The sequence below is a fragment of the Gymnoscopelus microlampas genome (assembly GCF_963454915.1).
Source record: "Gymnoscopelus microlampas genome assembly, chromosome: 17".
Lineage (NCBI taxonomy): Eukaryota > Metazoa > Chordata > Actinopteri > Myctophiformes > Myctophidae > Gymnoscopelus > Gymnoscopelus microlampas.
Genome location: NC_139954.1, coordinates 9,658,299 through 9,675,431, shown reverse-complemented (window position 1 = coordinate 9,675,431; position 17,133 = coordinate 9,658,299). Strand labels below are relative to the sequence as shown.

The 17,133-nt window shown below is 44.3% G+C and overlaps 1 protein-coding gene across 4 annotated transcripts in view; it reads left to right on the top strand.

Moving 5' to 3' along the window:
* Positions 1-16,608, top strand: part of slc39a10 (solute carrier family 39 member 10) — a 60,850-nt gene extending 44,242 nt beyond the window's left edge. For all 4 annotated transcript variants that reach the window (XM_084083609.1, XM_084083608.1, XM_084083610.1 and 1 more), the window contains 5 exons: positions 459-582; positions 1,663-2,007; positions 4,327-4,407; positions 10,362-10,552; positions 11,895-16,608. In XM_084083609.1, the coding sequence (XP_083939735.1) occupies positions 459-582; positions 1,663-2,007; positions 4,327-4,407; positions 10,362-10,552; positions 11,895-12,047 (894 nt within the window). In that variant the 3' untranslated portion in view covers positions 12,048-16,608. The remainder of the gene's footprint in view (positions 1-458; positions 583-1,662; positions 2,008-4,326; positions 4,408-10,361; positions 10,553-11,894) is intronic.
* Positions 16,609-17,133: the final 525 nt, after the last annotated feature.

Sequence of the window (17,133 nt, the reverse complement as noted above, 5' to 3'; positions counted from 1 at the left end):
GCTTCTGGGGGATTCTACAAATGTCTTCTAAATCCTAACAGTTTTTTGAAAAAACTTATGTCGCTATAATAGGTGGTTCTCAAACCTTTTCATGTCAAGGACCCCCAAAATGATATGTATTTGGCCGCGGACCCCCATCTCAAAATATGTTGTTCCAGGGACCCCCCAGAAGCAAAGATTTGAGTAAAAAATGTTAGCTTTAAAAAAATATATATTCAAAGATTTGCACACAATTAAAAAAAAAAAGAAACCGATCTACAATATATTATTATATATCTGCTATTTTTTAATAGCAAAAGTATAAAATAATTGTTAAAGTGGTTACACAGATGCGATCCCGGTTTTAATGGGTTAAGAAACGGGGTCATTAACCCCAACGAGCCCCGGTGGCAAAATGTCCCAATTTAAAATGCCACAAGAAGCAGCTCAACTGATGGCCCTGTGTTCCTCCTCAACAGGGACGTCTGTGCGGCAGGAAGAGGCGGAGCGACGAGGCCAAGATCGGGAGGAAGCTGTCGGATCACAAACTGAACCGCCGCTCGGACGCCGAGTGGCTCAACCTCAAACCTCTGACCGAAGGTGGTACGTACGCTGGACAACAGACCAGTTATTATAGTAGTTATATGAAATATTCATCCGTTTTAGTCATTTTTTAATACAAAAAAAAATATTACTGCATAAGTAGTTTTACTTTTAACACATCGGGTGCCAGAATTTTATTAAAACAGATTACTTTCGGTGCCAGAAATCTCACCGCTGCGCTGTTTAAAGCTCTAGACTACACGACGAGCAAATCCATGTAAACAATGCATGCGTGCACGATGGTCCTGGCTAACGCCTGGAACGATAACATCTCTCACAATGGGGGAGGGATCGCGCACCGAAAATGACTTGTTTTCCCCACCGGAAAAAGTTTCGGAGCTACAGAGGTTTTTATCAAGGAGATAGAACGGAAGCGGACGGGGAGCCATCTGACCCTTCCTTCTCAGAGTCACCGTGGGTGATTCCAGAGCTACGCTAGCCCCTCCCGTGTGGAAAAAAAACAAAAAAGACTGAAAACACAGTTTGAACAGTGTTCGGCGGCACCTAAGCGCTACTCTGTGAAAACACGTTTTTTTTTTACCGTGTTCCGCACCCAATGTGTTAAGAATCGACTAGTTTTAGTTACGTTTTTATTTAGTTTTAGTGTCGGGTATTTTAAGGAAAGCCTTGATTTATAGAAGTTGAAAAGGGTTGGATGAATGAATGCATGAATTATATCACATATTATTGTGAGGAAAACTCAAGAAGATTTTTTTTGTTTTGTTTTTTACCCACTCAATCCGGGTGCATCTGTGTCATTTTAGATTTTAGATCTGCTATTTTTGAAAAATCTGGAACCATTCTGCAAATCTTTGAATACATATATTTTTTGCGTAGAAAAAATATATATATTCAGAGATTTGCACAAATCTTTACCAAAAACAAAAAAGCAGGTCATAGCTCTGTGCCGTGTTATGAGCTTGTAGGTCTGCTATTTTTGAATGACCAAAAGCATAAAATAATGCTTTTTTTTAGCAAAAAAAAATAAAAAAACTTAAATAACTCCACAGTGTAGGACTTGTGCCGCTTCCCCTCGGCGCCCCGCCATAACCTTCCCGCCCTCCTCCTCCCCCCCGCCAGGTAACGACAGCGGCAACATGGTCTCCACGTGCGACAACGGCCACAACGACACGCAGCTGTCGGAGCTCCAGCCGCCGGACTCTCCCACCAACAAGACGCCGCTGGCGCCCGCCACCACCGACCACCACGACCACGACCACCATGACCACGACGGCCACACCCCCTCCTCGCCCGTCAAGGAGAACGGAGGACGCAAACACGGCCACCACCACGGCCACGGCCACTCGCACGGCGGCGGAAACTGCCACTCGGACCAGGAGATGAAGGACGCCGGCATCGCCAGCATCGCCTGGATGGTGATCATGGGCGACGGCATGCACAACTTCAGCGACGGCCTGGCCATAGGTGGGTTTGGTTTGAGTTCAACGCTTGTCTTCTGTTTAACCACTTAAACCCTAGTGTTTTTTTTAGTTGTTTTTTTAACAAAATATTTTTTTATGTTATCATTAATTCATGTTGTATCAGTTAATTTACTCAATTTACCCACTTAAAACCGAAATAAAGTAACCAAAAACCGGGAAAAAACTAACCCAGTCCGCCCAGAACCGCCCAAAAATTAGAACGGGACCACCCGCGGGCACGCGCGCTGCGTGCGCGTGCACACGGGGAGTCGCGGGAAATAATATCATTATTTTGGGGGTCGCGGCCCGAAAAGGTTGAGAACCCCTGGCCTACTGAGTGGCAAAACACGACTTTCTGGCCTTGACAGCCCATAGATCCAAACAGGAAAGTCGTATCTGATTGTATTAAACAACGTTAAACTCACCAACATGGCACCAACATGAAAGCTTGAATTATCCTCTTTCTATCTGCCAAGTTATGAGCTACTTTCTGTCAATAAATTCCGTGCAGGTGATTATTTTTCTAGGTGTCAGAGTTTGGAAGCGCTCTTTTTCAATAACGTAACCCCCTGCTGCCTCCTGCATTATGTGCAATTTAGAAACGGGTGGTATGCAGGACCGTTGAGTGATTTCCAACGAGCGCTTCCAAACTCCAACGCTCCACGCTGCTCAATGTTTTGCCACTCAGTCTAGATGAGGGGGCATGTCCCGGTGGAAAAGTGACGCATGTGCATACACTCTATTCTGGGCATTTCATAATAGGCGAACATTCAGCGAAAATAGGCTAACATTCGTCAAGTGCCCTCGACTTCTGAGACACGAGCTGCTTCACTGGTCTCTGTTGCTCCTTGCCACATCCAAGTTCATCGCAGATCTATAAGCTCACAATAGATAGCGTTGCGGTGCATCGTGAGCTTGTAGATCAGCTATTTATGGCAAGGAGGGGGAAAAAGACCCCTATTCACTTAAATCCCTTAAACCCTATTTACTGCGGAAAAAGACGATCTACATGCTCACAACTCGTCACATACTTTAAAGGAGACACACCATGAATTTAAAAAAAATATTTGATATTTAATATCATATGGTGTATGTCCCTCAAACCATTTTCAAAAGGTTTGAGCCTAAATCAACACTCAGATATACTCATCCCAAGTCAATTCTCTCAGGCTTATAAAGCACTTTCAGCTGCAATACCAAAACGTCCTGTTGGGCAGAGGGGTGCTGTACTGCGGTACTGAGCAATTCTGTCTGTCAAAATACATGGGCAGAAAGTTTCGTGATGTAAGCAAACTTGCCATTCTGAGATGGCCTGTTCAGACACGCCCATTCTGAAAATCTCTGAAATGAGAATGAATGACTGAATGTTAAAAAAAAATATTATTTGGGGTACAAGAGACACTGGGGAGCCCAAAAAATACAAAAAAAAATAAAAAAAAAGTGAAATTCATGGTGTGTCTCCTTTAAAGCTACAATCCATTATGTCCTGTCCCAATGGAGAGAGGCAACTGCAACAACTGGGATTTGAACTCCCTGATGGGAGACCAAAGAAATTCGGTTATAAGTCAGTTATTGGTTCTAAATAGTTTCAAAATATTTTTGGTTAATTGCCTGGTGGATAGGTAGTTTCACCCAAGTGTCTCCAGTCGTTCAGTACTCCAGTCAGTACTTGGGAAACGCGTTTTCCCAATCCAGAAAGTTGAGAAACTAGAGATTGTGTGTTGTCATCATCAAGGCCAGGCACACAGGCACGGAGGACTTATACCAGCCATCATTTATTTGAATAAGATGTTCAGTTCAAAGTCTTTTCCGTTTCATTAATTCCCAACTCAACAGGCTCTGCCAAAGGACAGTGATCGTCTGATCTCCTCCACAAAGACGTGGCTTCGTAATTATATGCATACCTCTCAGCTAGAACAGTATTAACGTGATTATTTTGCACGAGTAAACACTCACTCCCCATCACCCTACCCCCATTTCGTCACGGCTTCAATCAGTCAAATAATTATCTTTGATTACTTTTCAACATTTAGCATCGGCCACGGTTAGACTTAAGCCTGATTAAAAGCTCCCATCGTCAAAGTGTCACGAAGAGGAAAAAAAAAGAAAGCGAAACAAACTTTACTCATCTCTCACTTGGATAAGGGCAAACTGGCAACCATTGTTATAATCACAGTTACAATTACTTTAATTGTCACATAACGCGTACACAGTAAAATCCTGGGTTAATTTATCCATTTGTAAACTCTCGAGAGCAAATTGAACTCTCATTTTCATGCTGTTCGACGTGTTGATGTCTCTTTTTTGTCGTTGTTTTTAACAGGTGCAGCGTTCAGTGCCAACACTACAGGAGGCATCAGTACTTCTGTGGCTGTCTTCTGCCACGAGTTGCCTCATGAATTGGGTAAGTGGATAGCTGTTTGTGGAAAGAGATGGGGGGGGGATAAAACTCAACTATCTATGTTACACAAAGGATTTTCAAACAAACAGGAGAAGGGCGCACACCAGTATTTTATTGATATTGAGGTGCTGCTGACCTTGGTAAATAAGTCTAAAAGTAAAGACAAGGCTGCAGACTCATAGTCATTATTTAAAGAATACCTGGAAAGGTCTTCTTCAGGGATTGACACAAAGGACAGTCACTCTTTAGCCAGGAGTCTCTTAACTTGCTCTAACGGGTCGAACAATGCAGGGTTGTTGTTTTTTTGAGGCCTCGCGGCCACTTTACACCATGGTCACACGAGAGCAAACCAGTACCTTCACTGGAGGACAGAAAAGCTACACAGTAAAATAACTCAGGAGATGTGCAAATGTCACCCACACATTTGTACACTCTCTGAGTTACAGATGGATAAATTAAAGGTAGAGTATAGTGATATTCTTTTGGTTAAAACAAACATTTTCAGGCGGGTTGCCAATTTCAGCCAATCAGGAGGGAGTACCCTTTTATCAGCTTTTTTTTTAATAGTATTCCAGTTCCAATTGTGTCTGCTCATCTCTTTGTGTCATTACTTCCAATTTCACTTGTTTATCCTGTATCTCTCTCCGCACTGGATACAATTGCTATCCAGACCTGAAAATACATTTTCTGTTTACTAAGAGCTGGAGAGACGGGGAGACCCCTGTTACTTAAAAAAGAAGAAGAAGAAAAAAACACTATAGCAATATTTACTGTCAGAATGCAGCACTATTTAACACTTATTTTAACAAAATATCACTTACCCTATACCTTTAACACTGAGGGATTTCACAGTGTAGCTGCTACGTTGGTGTTTTGTCTTTCATAGATTACATGTTTAGACTATCAATTTTGTGTTGGGCTTGTGTTGACTCCCATGACCCCAGAAACCCTGGGAATCTATCAACAAACCCTGTTGCTTTAATCTTGGAAATAACGTTGACGTTGATAAGGGCATGAGCGATTTCTTTCCTCATCGTCTCTATAAATAAAATACTTTGGGTTTTTTTTGTTGGTTATTTGTTGCAGTGTTTCTTTTCCCCTGACAGCAGCAAAAACGTGCCTGTCAATATGTCAGTCAGCGAGGATGATAAGCGGTCCCCCGGCGCTCGCTCGCTGCTCGGTAAACAAGGTTCCGCTGATGCATTCATCCCCCCAACCACACGCATGTCACGCACTCTTCTGTGACAAAACAAGGGCCTATCGACGTTTAAAGTTTAATTCAGCCGCAGAGAACATTCGTGTTTGTGCCTTAACACCAGGAGGTCCGTGTGCGAGTGTTTACGCGTGCGTGTGCGCGCGTGTGTGTGAGTGAGTGTTTACCTGTTTTGCTATACTTGTGAGGGTCAAATGTCTTGTAGAATTTTGAGAAACGGACGTTGTGAGGGTTAGGATTAGGCTCACAAGTAGGAGAATATTAAGGTTAGGATTAGGCATTTACAGGTTCGGTTTAGAGGTCAGGGGTTGAATTTAGGCCTGATTCATACTTATTTGCGGGCTGGTATTGTGCATCAAAAAGTAGCCCATCTACAGGCTCACAATACGTCGTGCTGTGACGCGACATACTAAAGCCTATACCGCTTGTGCTATAACCACAGACCGCTTCTGTGACCAACGCGGAAGTCCCTCTCACGTACAACAACAGGGTTGCCAGATCTGCTTATTATGATTTCCCCGCACGATTTTATTTGAAAATAGGCGATCTACAAGCTCACAACGCGTCGCATCGCAACGGAACGTAACAAACAGATATGACGTCTGCAGCCTCTGCAGCCTCTTTGGAAGGGTTAGAGAGAGAGAGCGGAGAGATAGAGAACAAACTTAACTCTTTTAGCGCTGGTCGATCTGTCGTGTTTGTTTATAAACACAGCCAGACAATGAATTATTATCGATATAACAATTCCGTGACCGGTTGAAAAGGTTATAAACCACAAAAATCGCTGGCACTGGGTAAGTACATTATGAAAATACTCTGGCAGTCAAAGAGTTAAGAGTTAGGAGTAAAAAATGACCCCAAAAAAAGTTTTGCAATTACTGTCCTAAACGTTTGGCTATGTTTAAGTATAGTTTTATTGTTTATTAGGATCCCCATTAGCTTTTGCCATGACAAAAGCTAGTCGTGTGTGTGTGTGTGTGTGTGTGTGTGTGTGTGTGTGTGTGTGTGTGTGTGTGTGTGTGTGTGTGTGTGTGTGTGTGTGTGTGTGTGTGTGTGTGTGTGTGTGTGTGTGTGTGTGTGTGTGTGTGTGTGTGTGTGTGTGTGTGTGTGTGTGTGTGTGTGAGACAGGGGTCTTCAACAAGGGGGTCCTCAGAGTTACTACAGGGGGTCCGCCAAATCTTTGCGTGATATTTTTTTCTTCTTTTGAAAATAACCGATCTACAAGCCCACAACGCCTCGCAGCGCGAGGCGTTGTGAGCTTGTAGATCGGCTATTTTTGGCAAAGAGTTATAGGTGTAGAGGGAAAAAAGAGCAGCAAAAGTGTATATGAAACACAATTATATACAATATAGCGGGCCTCCCTGCTTCATCTCTCTCGCTCAGCTAGGGGGTCCTTGGTCTGAAAACGTTGAAGACCCCTGGTCTAAGATCAGATGAGAAGAGAATTCCAGACCCCAGATCAGCGGTAATAACGATGGCTCTTATTGTACGTGTGTTGTATAGCCTGCTATGTGTTAGGTGATAAATAGAGCGGTGTCTGCCACGTTACCACAGCCACAGGTAGTGAGTGATTAAGTGGGCCGCGTTCCCGGCTGCCTACCTCTCTCCCCCTTGTGTTGACTAACAGCATCCTACTATTAGTGCTGTCTGGACGGGTACAAATGTGGAACGGACCGCACTGCACCGATGGAGGAGTTTGTGGAGCAGAAAAACCAGACTAGTCATTCAGTGTTTTGGGTGCGGCGGCGACGCTGACGCCGCCAGGAACTGTTTACGAAGAAGTGTTTTTTTTTTTTTTAGTGGCATCGCACACTGCCATGTGTTGCTATCTAGGCTACAAGTTGTTCTACATAAAGAACAAAAGCGTTTTCATAACACTCAAACGCCCCACCACACACGCACGCACACACACACACACACACACACACACACACACACACACACACACACACACACACACACACACACACACACAGCGCCTCCCATCCTTTCTTTTCTTTGTGTTTTTATGTTTTGTACCCTCAGCAAATATAGAATTAATTATTAACCCATTCAATCCGGGGAAACGCGTCAGTGTCATTTTTAGATTTTTAGCCATAACCATTATTTTATACTTTGGCAATTCAAAAATAGCAGATCTGCAAGCTCATAGCGCGGCACGAGTGCTGCACTACGAGCTTGTAGATCTGCTATTTTTTCGAAAAATCGTGAACATTTGTGCAAATCTTAAAAAAAAAAAAAAATGTTTAAAGCGAACACTTGTAAAAAAAAAAATTGTTCCATGGACCTCCAGAAGCAAAGATTTGAGTTACAAATGCACACATTTTCACAACTTTTTAACAGCCAAAGAAATCTAAAAATGACAGAGATCCGTTCCCAGTTTTAATGGGTTAAGGAACGCGAAACCTGTCTCCCACCAGAGTGACGGCAAACATTCTCAACATCGCCATTTCTTCCGCTCTGGATGTCATTCGCCTGTTGAGTGGCTTCGGGTTGAACGCGTCGCCGCCGCCGCCGTCTAATTTGCCCCCCCCCAACCCCCCCCCCACCTCCACCTCCACCCCACTCCATACGAGGCGAGCGTAAGACAAAAGCCGGCGTTTTTTGACGAAGAGCGCCAGACAAAAGACCCCCACCCCCCCCCCCCCCCCCACCCCCCTTTATAAGCAGCGGCGGCGGCAGCAGCTGCAGCTGGGAGGCAAGAGATGATGATTACGACGAGAGCTCTTTAGCCTCCCGGAGTGAAGCTAATTGGCGATGATGTGTGTGTTAACCCTTTTAGACCCGGAACGCATCTGTGTCATTTTTAGATTTGAGCAAAAAAGCATTATTTTACACTTTGGCTATTAAAAAATAGCAGATCTACAAGCTCATAGCGCGGCACCGAGTGCCGCGCTACGAGCTTGTAGATCTGCTATTTTTGAAAATGTGTGCAAATCTTTGAATATATATATTATTTTAAAGCAAACATTAACTAAAATCTTTGCTTCTGGGGGTCCCTGGAACAAAAATATTTTCAGATGGGAGTCCGTGGCCAAATACATATAATTTTGGGGCTCCTTGACATGAAAAAGTTTGAGAACCACTGATATAGCAACACACGTTTTTTTCAGAAAACCGTTAGGATTTAGAAGACATTTTGTAGAAATCGGCTTCAGGTCTCAATGGGTTAATTGCGGTGGACGGGGCGGTGGTGGCGGCGGTTGTGCGTCTCTGGGCGCGTGCCGGAGCGGAACCGGGGGGGACCCGAGAGGGGGCCTGAAGAACTTCTGAAGTGCGATGCGGAACGGAACGCCGGTCCGCCCTCTCCCATTCCATCTCGCCTCTCTTTAACTTCTCCGCCGCCTTATATCCCAGATGTGATTGATGGACTGAGTGAGGAGTTGGTAATATATTCATTGTGGTAATTAGCGAGGAAAAAGAGGCCGCTCGTTACACTGTGCGGGGAATGTAGGCCACCCCCTTTTTTTCTCTTCTTTCTATTCATCTCTTTCTTTTCCAAAAATCCAGGCCGTTTCCGCTGAGACTTATAAGGGCCCTTTTCTACATCTGGGATGGCAGAGATTGAAGAGGCTAGAAAGGGCTACATGCATGCATGTGTAATCATGACGGGCTATGAAGGGACATTACTACATGTTTTCTTTTGTTCCTGTCCTTGGTTTTTTTTCTCATATGCTTTTTGCCCCCCAACAGAGATTAAAGAGAAGCAACCAGTGGCAGGTGTGGGGAGTGGGTTTCGAATGGAATGTGGGGGAGTGGGTTTGACTGGAATGTGGGGGAGTGGGTTTGACTGGAATGTGGGGGAGTGGGTTTGAATGGGGTGGGCAGGTGTGGGGAGTGGGTTTTAATGGGGGTGGTGGGCAGGTGTGGGGAGTGTGTTGTTGAATGGGGGCGGTTTAGTTTGCACCAGAGTCGGGCACCAGAATGTGACTATAGATAGTGAAATTTGATTGTGTTTTGTGCTTGTAGCTCGGCTATTTTCACTATTTTTGAGCTTTTTCAATCTTCTCCCCTGACTAACCCCTAAAACTAATAACTAAACTAAATCTAAGCCTTTTCACGAAATAAAAACTAAACTAAACTAGCAAACCTGCTTAACTCTTTAAGACCGGGAACGCATCTGTGTGTCATTTTAAGATTTATTTGGCTATTCAAAAATAGCAGATCTACAAGCTCATAGCGCGGCACCGAGTGCCGCGCTATGAGCTTGTAGATCTGCTATTTTTGAAAAATCATGAAAAGTTGTGCAAATATTTATTTATTTATTTTTTGGCAGACATTTGTAACTCAAATCTTTGCTTCTGGGGGTTCCTGGAACTAAATATTTTACAAATGTTCGCTTTAAAAAATACGTAATCCAAGATTATGCCACGAATTTTCATGATTTTTCAAAAATAGCAGATCTACAAGCTCGTAGCGTGGCACCGAGTGCTATGAGCTTGTGTATCTGCTATTTTTGAATAGCCAAAGAAATCTAAAAATGACACAGATGCGTTCCCGGTCTTAATGAGTAAAGTTTCACCGCAATCGCACCACAGACGGAACCACGCACGGACGCACGCACGCACGCACGCACACATGCACGAACGGACGGACGGGGTGCAAAACATAGTCTCGGGCCAAGCCTTTCGGCCTGGCGGAGACAATAACCTTGGTGCATGTGAATGAACTGAACCAGTGCCGTTTGCACAAAAAAAAAAACCTGACTAAGTCTGTGACTTCTCTTTCTATCCTGGGCCGACAGGTGATTTCGCCGTGCTGATTAAGGCGGGGATGTCTGTGAAACAAGCCATCGTGTACAACCTGCTGTCCGCCCTCATGGCCTACATCGGCATGCTGATCGGCATCGCCGTGGGCCAGAACACGCACAACGTCACCAACTGGATCTTCGCCGTCACCGCCGGCATGTTCCTCTACGTGGCTCTGGTGGACATGGTAAGCAGTGTTGCCAGATTCTGTGAGAGAAACAAGCAACCAGGTCTAGGAAAACCAGCCCAAAAAGAAGCGGCTATGGGCCACATGAGCACTTTAACATATACATCAGCTATTTGAAAATGGCAGATCTACAAGCTTGCGACGCGTTGTGAGCTTGTCGATCGGCTATTTTCAAACAAAATGATCCTACTATAATTCTAGTAACCTCTGTTTGTCTGTCTGTAGTGGTGTCACTCTGTAGTGGTGTCACTACCCGGTTCTCCTCAGTGGCTGGAGCAATTGCTCTGATTTTGCACACAGCCATTCACCATTACCATCTGAACTTAACTGTGAAGCCCGTTTTTCGATTTCATCAAATCTCGGCTTCTTATTAACGTTTATGTGTCAAACAATGTCGCCTCCCGGGTTGCCAGATCATGTGCGCATATCCCCCCACGGATGCGTCGACCGGGTATGGTCTAGTTATAATAACTAGACCATACCCGGTCGGCGCAGCGCATCCGTGGGGGGATATGCGCACATGATCTGGCAACCTGGGAGGCAGTTCGTCCCATAGCTGGGCAGCCCCGTAACCATGGCGACAGTGTTTGACACAAAAACGCTAATAAGAAGCTGAGATTTGATGAAATTGAAAAACAGGCTTCACAGTTGCGTTCAGATGGTAATGGTCAATGGCTGTGTGCAAAATCAGAGCAATTGGTCCAGCCAGTGAGGAGAACCGGGTATCTTCACTCACGTACTCACCACTACTACAGAGGTTACTAGAATTATAGTATGATTATTATAATAAGCAGATCTGGCTCAGGTCAAGTTCAGCCTAGACCTAGTCACATTTGAATCCTAATATTGCGTGTCCTAAGTCCTTTTTAAAGGTTGTGTAAGTGATATTTTCCGGTAAAAAACATTGTTTTTGTTCATTCTCAGACGGGGAGACCCCTGTTACTGAATCAATACTCTATAGCAGTGGTTCCCAAACGTTTCAGCTCTGCGTTGCGAACTTGTAGATCTGCTATTTTCACTACTACTGTGTTTTTTCGTTTAAACTTTAGAAAAAATACAGTATTATTTTTGTTTTATGTAAGAAACGAAAAAAACGATATTCACTCGCGATCCATAAAAATTGGTCCGCGACCTAAACATGAGTCCCGACCCACTGTTTGGGAAACAGTGATTACTATGGGAATATAGAGCTAATTAACACTTCTCTTAACAAAACAACTTTGCTGGCATTTGTAAAGGGCCCTTTCAGACAGTGACCCTGCCAGTGAAGCCACAGTGCTACTTTGAGAAAAAAACTTTTCTTTTCGATCCAAATAATTGTTTTTCTTTGTGTGTCATGTAGCTGCCAGAGATGCTGCACGGGGACAGCGAGGAACACAAGCGCTGCCATATGGGTCACTTTGTCCTGCAGAACATGGGCTTGCTGACCGGCTTTGCCATCATGCTGCTCATCGCCATCTTTGAAGACCAAATCGTCCTCGACTTTGGCTTCTAGTAGGCGGACAGAGGGCAGGGAGGGTTTGGGGGGGGGGGGGGGGGGGGTCGGTCTTTTGGGGCCGAGGGAGGTTTCCAGAAGGACGTGTCGATGTCGTGCTTCTCAGCCTTAAGCATACTTTGTTTGCCATGTTGCCCGCCGGTCCAGTCTTGCATGTTTGTTGAATCTCATTCATTCATTCATGCCCCTCATTCATTCATTAATTTCCATTCCGAACCTGAAGCCAGTGTGGCTTCTTCCGCATCTCACGGCCACGCCGCTGATGTTTACACTTCCCCCTCCCTCCCGTTTCGCCTGTGTTCCGTGTCGATTTGTGTCCCCCCTCCCTCCCTCCCTCCCCTCCCCTCGTTCTCTGTGAACCACAGAGCTGTGCTGCTGAAGGAACGCTTGAAGAAAACACCAGCTCTGCTCAGAGCTTATTATCACCCAAGGCCATGAAAGCTACCATAGAAGTTAAACAGAGAAAAAAAAAGCAATTCAATTCCTGTGGTGTTCTCCTGTGAAAACACGGATCAAACCCCAAACCGGGAAGGCATATTTTAAGCGGGTCCCGTCGATAGGATCATATAATGCCCTTGTGTATAGTCATCAAATTCACAGGTTTGCCTCACAGCCTGTCATAGTGTCTGTGGTCAGTAGACGGTGGACGGTCTGCTAACGTGAAGAGTGCCGCGAGATTGAAAACACCTGACTTATACTTAAGTTACGAGTGGGTGGCACCTTGTCACGGCCCAGCAGCCCCGCCACTCATCCATCTCAGCCTGGTGTCGGTGTGCCGTTGTCCCCCCCCCCCCCCCCTTCCCTGCTCCCTCGTTCCCTTGTCAACTCTGTGCTGTGTCCCATCAACCATGTCTGGTGCACCTGTGGCTTGTTTATGTCGTCGCCCCCCCCCGTCATCCATCACCAGCCTGTGACGTCGTCAACTCCCCGCCGTCTTATCGCAACGTGCGGCGTCACGGGGCGATGGCAGTGCCCAAGCCTCGGCCACTGGAGCGGCGCCACTGAGCCCTGCCCCTGCGCACCGCACCACACAACAACAACAACAACACTACTGTCCCCAGTGTCCTTGAAGAGGTACTGCGGGTGGAATTTAGCAAAAGCGATATTAACGAAAACAGCAGCCCCATAGGCCATTGATTTATCGTTCGGAAAACGTTTTGGCGGCGACAAATCTTCGGAGTCTAAATAGAATGCCCCCCTTCACATGGGAGAAGCGTCTTAGAGCTCAGTGTTATGCTTAGTTCATACTACGTCGTCGGACGTTGTCGCAATGCCGGGAATAGACGATTTAGAATCTCCACAAAGCATCGCGGTGCTTCGTGAGCTTTGTAGATATGCTATTTCTGGTAAGCGACATCATCGTACGCACCCAGTATATATTGCAGGCAAAGTCTCTCTCTCTGTTAAATATATATATATACCGTATATTTTGGTAATTGTGCTATTTTATATTATGTGATATGATCATCACGAGTATTGAAGTTATGCGCATAGTGTTAAGAAACGCAGCTGCCAAGGCCTTCACAAAGATCCATCGGAGACGAACGACAACGTTTGGCGTTTTTGTTTAATTATCAGAAATGTTTGTCGCTGCCGCTGTTTTTTCAGGGGTTGACAATCCGTCTGCAGCCAAAATGAGACATATCCTTGTTAGGCCTTTTATGTTTTTGTTATGTTTATTTTATCTAGTTTTACAGTCAGCAGCTTAAAATGTGAATTTAGAACTTTTTTCTTTTCTTTTCTTTTTTTGCATACAAAGTGTTTGTAGTTTACTAGTTTATGGAGGGTGACGAGTAAAGTAAACCTCAAGAGGTGCTTTGTTCAAATATGACCACGCTGCTGGCGACGGTTCGTTCGTCGAACTAGGGAGAGTACAAATAGTGACGTCACATCAGTGCAAGTCAAATTCAGGATCAATGAATGAAGTTTTGTAAAAAAAAAAATGTGTCTGATCGTTAAAAGATGTCAGCAATGGTGAAGCTGAAATGTAATCCAATCATTCCCGCTTTAAAAGTTGTTTATTTTTCAATATACTTTTGTCAACAACAAAATCAGTTTACGTGTTGATCCTGACAATCCAGAAACAGACCAAGCAATAGCAATAGCCTTCATATCAGAACTGTACACGTTTATGTCTCCTACTGTTAGCATTCTTTGCACTTATAATGGATATTTATCCCTCCTCGTGGAAGCACACGACAGCCAGACATTCAGCAGTTGTTGTTTCTTTTTCTTTTACGTTTTTTAAATCACTAATTCTATTGGGTTTTTTTTAAGTTTCTCTTTTGTTTTGTTGATGTAGGTGCACAAACACTTTTTTGCCAAGTGTGCCAAACGATTGGCCCCTTTTGTGGAGAAACCAAAGCCGAATTTATACTCCAAAAATAACTCAAAACATATATCAGTGGTTCTCAGAGTGGGGTCCGTGGACCCACGGGGGTCCTTGAGGGGGTTCCAGGGTGTTTCCCCCCAGCTAAATTAGTTAGTTAGGAACCAAGTGGGCCTTTGCATATCTTTAACTCAGAGAGTGTAAAAATGGAACCAAATGGACCTGTGCCCTGACGGGTCCATTTAGTTCCATTTGTACACTCGTTGGCCTAGTGGTACCAAACTGGGGGTCCTTGAAATTAAAAAAAAAAGTTTGAAAATCAATTAAATATATTATATACTGCATAGATACAAGCCAGGGTGAGTTGGTAACTGTGCTAAATGAATAGGAGACCACTAAAAGAAGGCTGTGTTACCAGTCATCTCCTGCAACGCGACAAACTCGTTCGTGTCAGTAAGGTTGAACTCTTGAACGAAGAAGTATTTCGAACGAAGGGGTATAAATACGGCTTTATACTACCCACAGATCTATGCGCTAATGCTCAATTTATACACTGTCCCACAACAGTGTCGCCTGGCCCGAAAAGAGCCGATCTAAAGCTCATAACTCGCGTTTCGGCAACGCGACACTGTCTACGCGACGGTACGTATAAATCGGGCTTTAAAACAGTGGCTGTTGCTTGTCTCTGCCACGCCTCCTCCATGACATTCCATTGGCTGTTCCATTCATTCCGCTGCTCATGCCGCTACGCAGGCCAGCTATAGCCGCTGACTTCAACCTTTTTAGCGGGAAGTCGCACGGACGAGAGCTGTGAGACGTCCTTTTATCCTGTCACCGTGTGACATCCATCGCCTTTGTCTTAACTGGGTTTGAATCATCATCTTGTCACATTAAAATAATGTACTTTTGATCAGACTGAGTCATGCATGACGCATGAGTTGAACGGTACAGACGTTATGTTGGGTGTAAATCATTTTCCTCTTTGTACAGGAAGATCAAACATTCACAATATTGTGTTACTTTCGTTTTTTTATATATATATATATACCTGTAATATGTTAATGATTCGATGGTGAAGATCACATTGAGGTCTTTGGGGCTGAGAATAATTCATATTGGTTGGCTGCCAATCATATTGTATTATCCACTTAGAGGGAAACCTAACCGATTTTGGAACTAAATCCCATCGTTTTGGTGTGAGGAGATCTTAGGTATTGCATGGGGGAAAAAATACCCTATGTCTCTGTAGGCCTGTGATGTCAAATGCGTTGTTTCGCATCGTGGGGCGCGTCGTTTTGACCCGTGTAGAACTACACAGAAGGCATAGGGTATTTTTCCCCCCACACTATACGTATGAGATTTACATTCAGAATCGGACGTTTCCCGCGAACTATAAAATTATAATGTGCGCTTTACTGCCACATTTGCCTTCAGTTGAGAGAACCAAGTGTTAAAAATATGCAACTGTTTTATGTTCTCATATTTAATCACAATACAATTTGTTTACCTGGATATACAGTAGGTTGAAGGTTAATTAATGTCTATCCCACTCAAAACGGCAATTACATTTCTCTCCAAAATTAACTGTTGTCACTAAGAAATAAAAAATACTACCTGGAAAAATGTATCGCTCAGTATTTCTAAGATACAGAGGCTTCAGTCTGTAAAAAGTGTTGAATCGTTTTATCATTGAAGGAGAAGGGTTTAAATGACCTACTAAACTACGAGAGTAAAAGTCCATACTTCGTTTTAATGTTGTGTTATCAATCATCCTTGGGGAAAAGGTGGATAAAGTCTTGTTTTTTGTTTTTTTAAATGGTGGCTATTTTATTTTGCAGAAATACTGAACGGTGGTGCAGATGTAATTTACTCGTTGAAAGGGTATGATTTGTCACGTTCACGCCACTGAGTGGTCTCTATAATCTATTTGCCACAATTCTTTGGGTATCAAGCCCTGTTTAAAACGACGGCGTCACACGACGAAAACACCCGACCCGCAAGCCCAGGATGCGCCGCATCCGTGCCACATGGTGAGCTTGTAGGTCAGCTATTTTCGGTGGGCGTGACACTGTCACGCGATGGAGCATCTCTATGCAATGCAGCCATATTGGAAAGAAATTGGGCCTCTTCCATACTTCCTTCACAGGTTTTACCAATGATACTAATGAAGGCTTTGTTCCATTTCATGCAGCACAGTGGTTCTCAAACCTTTTAATTTCAAGGACCCCCATAACTCTGAGAGTGTACAAATGGAACCAAATGGACCCTTACGGGTCCATTTGGTTCCATTTGTCCACTCTCAGAGTTACACACCGTCTTTAAGGTACCATTTGGAACCCCCTCAAGGAACCATGAGGGTCCCTGGACCACACTTTGAGACCCACTGGTGTAGCAGAGTGTTTCCAGTGAGCCAACATGCACAATATCAGCACCCCGACTCTGTTTGACCAGAATGGAAACAGAGCCTTCATTCGTATCATTGGTAACACCTGTGAAGGAAGTAAGAAGAGGCCCAATGTCTCTCCAAAATGGCTGCTGTGCATAGAAGCCTATTTGGCGTTTGTTGAAGACGGAGCTACATTTACAGCCACAAAGCCCCAAAAGAATTATCTCCTCTCTTTACTGTTCATTGGGCAGCAAAACTTCTGTGTCAGAAATGAAGGTCCATGGTTTTGTTTAGGGTTTTTATTTGGTTGTATATATTATTGTTTAGAAACCTGGATATGAAAAATGCATCGCGTCATTCTTGCTGATTGT